General features: G+C 40.0%; 1 protein-coding gene across 3 annotated transcripts in view; it reads right to left on the reverse strand.

The window, feature by feature from the left end:
* The window catches only part of LOC102289712, a 22,039-nt gene extending 20,610 nt beyond the window's left edge, over positions 1-1,429 (reverse strand). For all 3 annotated transcript variants that reach the window (XM_042217190.1, XM_005952603.2, XM_005952604.2), the window contains exon 1: positions 1,225-1,429. In XM_042217190.1, coding sequence (XP_042073124.1) covers positions 1,225-1,255 — 31 coding nt within the window. In that variant the 5' untranslated portion in view covers positions 1,256-1,429. The remainder of the gene's footprint in view (positions 1-1,224) is intronic.
* Between the last annotated feature and the right edge of the window lie 7 nt (positions 1,430-1,436).

Consider the following 1,436-nt stretch of genomic DNA (forward strand, 5'->3'; position numbering starts at 1 on the left):
AATGTACTGGTTGGGGAAATAAGGTTGGGGAAACCTGCAGTCAGCTGAGACTGAAGAAGTCACCTGGATGAGTGATGAAACGTTTCTCCCACAAAACGCTACGTCCAGATGAACAGAATCAACATATGGAGATTTACTTTCCTGGATGATTAAGAATGCATCAAGATGCCTTTAAAGGGATTTTAAAGTTTATCCCGATTTCATTATTTATGTCTGTTCTTATATAGCAGCCTTTATTATGAGCATTACTTTTGTTCTGTGTCATTTGGAACAGTGTCAAAGTAGTATTTACTGTAAATCACTGGTATGTAACACCGAAATAACTCATGTGGTCAAGTATCTTCTGTCACTGTCTGTTTATGTTTGACTTCAGGAGGCAGACCATAAACAACCCCATGAAATAGTTAATCAAACTCTCTTTTCTGCTCTTTTCACCAGTAATCAATTCAGTAATTATTAATTTGTATTCTATATTATATTATCTGACTTTTTGACAGAGCCCAGACACAAATCTGCAAGTGTGTCCACGACTCTCCAACACACTTTTAAGTGAAGTTTAGTCTGCACTGGGTTTTTGATGTCGTTTTGTTTTAGACTGTTACTGTTTCTGACTTCCTGCCCAGCTAAACTATGCACGTTGACGGTGCTTCTTTGAAAAAGATTTTTACTTAAACAACTTAGTTTTATTTTCTGGGAAGTTAGTGAAACGCTGCGGTGAAATCAAACTTTTCAGAGGGAATTAGTTCCGGTTACCGCATCAGTGGTAGTTTGCGAGATTAAACAGGAAATAAACAATCCTCACAGTTCTGAACAAAAAAAAAAAGAAAAAGCTTTCGATTTTAACTGGTAACATTCCAGTCAGTCACACTTTGGTAACAACAGCAGATATAGATGGCCACTTCATTGCATGTTCCTGTCACCTGTCTGAGAATGATGTTGTGATATAAAGGATTATCGGACCTGTCAATAAAGCCTTTTATCTCAGATCTGCAGCCATGACCTGTGTCACCGAGCTAGCTTAGCACGGCTAGTTAGCCTCTCCCAGGCTCAAACTTTCAACACAAAGTCGGTCCAGACTTTCTCACACCGCCCCTCGCTCTCTTACAAATAAAGCCATCGTTACATCGGTAATTTCACACACTGCGTGTATATACCTGTGCGATAAAACTTCGGTCTGAGTGCAAGATAAACATTGTTTACATATAGTATATAAGAGTTTCTTACCGCTCGTGAGGAGCAGGAGCAACAGCAGCATCTTCAATCTCCTGCAAGAAACAGCAACCAGTTAAATCCAAATACTTCTCATTGTTGCTCTTAATTAGTGATGGTCCGCTTGAAGCTGACGCTCCGGAGCGTGTGTCGAAAAAAACAACACACTGGTTCAGAAGCACTGTGTCGAGGCTTGCTTCGTTTGGCAAAAGTCACGTGACCAGTGA

This window comes from Haplochromis burtoni, unplaced genomic scaffold (assembly GCF_018398535.1).
Source record: "Haplochromis burtoni strain Fernald_Lab_line unplaced genomic scaffold, NCSU_Asbu1 Contig_1672, whole genome shotgun sequence".
In the NCBI taxonomy this organism is placed as follows: Eukaryota; Metazoa; Chordata; class Actinopteri; order Cichliformes; family Cichlidae; genus Haplochromis; species Haplochromis burtoni.